This window comes from Cenococcum geophilum (genome assembly GCF_001692895.1).
Source record: "Cenococcum geophilum 1.58 unplaced genomic scaffold K441scaffold_104, whole genome shotgun sequence".
NCBI classification, from domain to species: Eukaryota; Fungi; Ascomycota; class Dothideomycetes; order Gloniales; family Gloniaceae; genus Cenococcum; species Cenococcum geophilum.
In genome coordinates this window covers 207,019-209,252 of record NW_027137662.1, presented here as the reverse complement: position 1 = coordinate 209,252, position 2,234 = coordinate 207,019, and the positions used below count along the sequence as shown (strand labels likewise).

The 2,234-nt window shown below is 33.2% G+C and overlaps 1 protein-coding gene across 1 annotated transcript; it reads left to right on the top strand.

The window, feature by feature from the left end:
* Positions 1-2,003: 2,003 nt before the first annotated feature.
* Positions 2,004-2,234, top strand: K441DRAFT_437081 (uncharacterized protein; the record flags this gene model as incomplete). The annotated part of the gene is made up of 1 exon (XM_067641660.1): positions 2,004-2,234. A coding segment is annotated over one exon (231 nt), but the record flags the coding sequence as incomplete, so codon positions are not given.

Below are 2,234 nucleotides of genomic sequence, written 5' to 3'. Positions count from 1 at the left end.
AGTTAACGTGTATTTAAAAAGTTAACCCCTATCTAATAGGCCCTTAATTCTTTATATACAGCCTTTAGGTACTTAAAGAACCGACCCCTATCTAATAGGCCCTCGGTTTGCGTCTATTATGCATTTTTTACCTAAAACCTAAAATTGAACTCGACAAGAGTTATAAGACAAAAATTAATATATTAGACATTAGGGCACAAGTTAACGCAGGATAGAAGAAATGGCCTAAAGGTATCGACCTATAGTCCGATAAAACCACCATAGAGGACATTAACGAATTTGTAAAGTTCAAGATCCTTAAATATAAAGCCTATAATTTTAAGGACGACGAACTATGGGAGGTCTACAAGGAAGATTTTAATAACTTTATACTATAAACTTTTAAGGATTATAATTAATACGCTATCTAAAAGCTTCGAACGTTCCTACGAACTAATAGCATATAGGTAAGGAAGTATAGGAATGCCACAGTTCCCAAATCGCTATTTAACACTTTATAAGAAGAAGACCCTATAAAATAGACTAAGCTTAAGATTAGGGAACACATGGCAACTAGAGGAGAGTTTAATTTAGGACGAATTAAATACCTTCTTAAGAATAACTTTACTAGTACCACTAAGAACCTAACCTTACAATCTATAATTAAAACCCTAACTTTAACCTTACTAACTATAAACCCTACCCTACTTATAATACCACCTATAAACTCCGTTCCACCTATAATGCTACCTACTACTATACCCTAACTTACCCCTATACCACCCCTATAACGGGAGCCTAACTATATTAACTTAACCCTATAACTAGAACTACCTAGGAGATAGAGTTAAACTTAGGGTTTTAGCAAGGAGTTAATAAACCTCGCGAAGATGTATATGGAAGATAATAAGTACAGTAGAGAAGATAACAATTTCGACTTCAAACTTACTATCTTTTATGACCTTTGTAGTAGAGCTGACGTACCCTAAGAAGTTAAAGTTAAAGCCTACCCTATAATATTACGCGGCTTAGCACTTGACCACTACTATACTAACCTTAAGAACATCATACTAACCCTTTTATTTAACTAAATCTGTAACGCTATATATAATTACTTTAAGGGACCTAAGTACAGGCGTGGTATACTAGGGTAATAGAACTTAATAACCTTAAGGTCTATAATAAGCAAAGGCGAGAATGCTAGAAAATTAACCCTAGACTGCCTATAGTTGCTTATTAAAGAACTAAGACACCTCTAGTATAGTCTTGACCTAGATTTATATACAGACAAGTTCCTCTATAATAAGCTTATTAACGCCTACTAGGAGTTACCAGCGTGTTAATATACCTACTTTAAACCTTTTAACAGCTTAACTGGTCTAATTAACGACTTATAATCCTCTATTATAACATTTAAAAAGTTAAATAGTAAAAACCCCTAAGCCTTCTTTACTGACCGCCGCTACTACAAATAATACCCCTAATTACCTTATAGAACACAATTATCCTTATTTAGCCAATATGCATTATTAAAAAAGCGCTGCTTTATTTGTTATAAGGAAGGTTACTAGTTATCTAAACACTTAAAAGAAGAACGTAATAAATTAAAGAAGAAGTTTAAGGATAGATTTAACCGCCGCTTTAACAGATATGCCTAATAATATATTACTAAGTACGAAGGAATAGATTATGATAATAAACCTAATTTGGAATCTATTAATGACGTAATAGAAGCTCTTATAATTGATATTAAGTTACTACTACTATCTCCAACTTAGGAATAGACTAAATTATTCCTTACCTCTTTCGGAACGATATAGCATGAAGAAGCCATTAATACTATAACTAACTTAGCGGACTAATCCTTTACCTATACGGTTACCGGCATTAACCTAACTACTTACTATAACAATGACTTAGACCTATTTGCCTATGTTACTACTAGCTAATATACCTCTAACAAGTTCTGTAGAGTGATAATTAACACTGAAGCCTTAAAGAGATTAACAGTAGGTTATGGATAATACCTCGCATATAGGAGGACCTATAATACCGTTATTAATACCTTAAAGGCCTGCGCTATTAATGTCCAGTTTGGCATCGGCTCTACCCCTTTTATTGGCTCCGTTATAGTTAATACACTAGTTAGCGATATTAAATTCCATATTGTAAAGGCCGATATACCCTTTCTACTATGCCTCGCAGATATGGATATACTAAAGGTTTATTATAATAACCTTAAGAATATCCTAGTT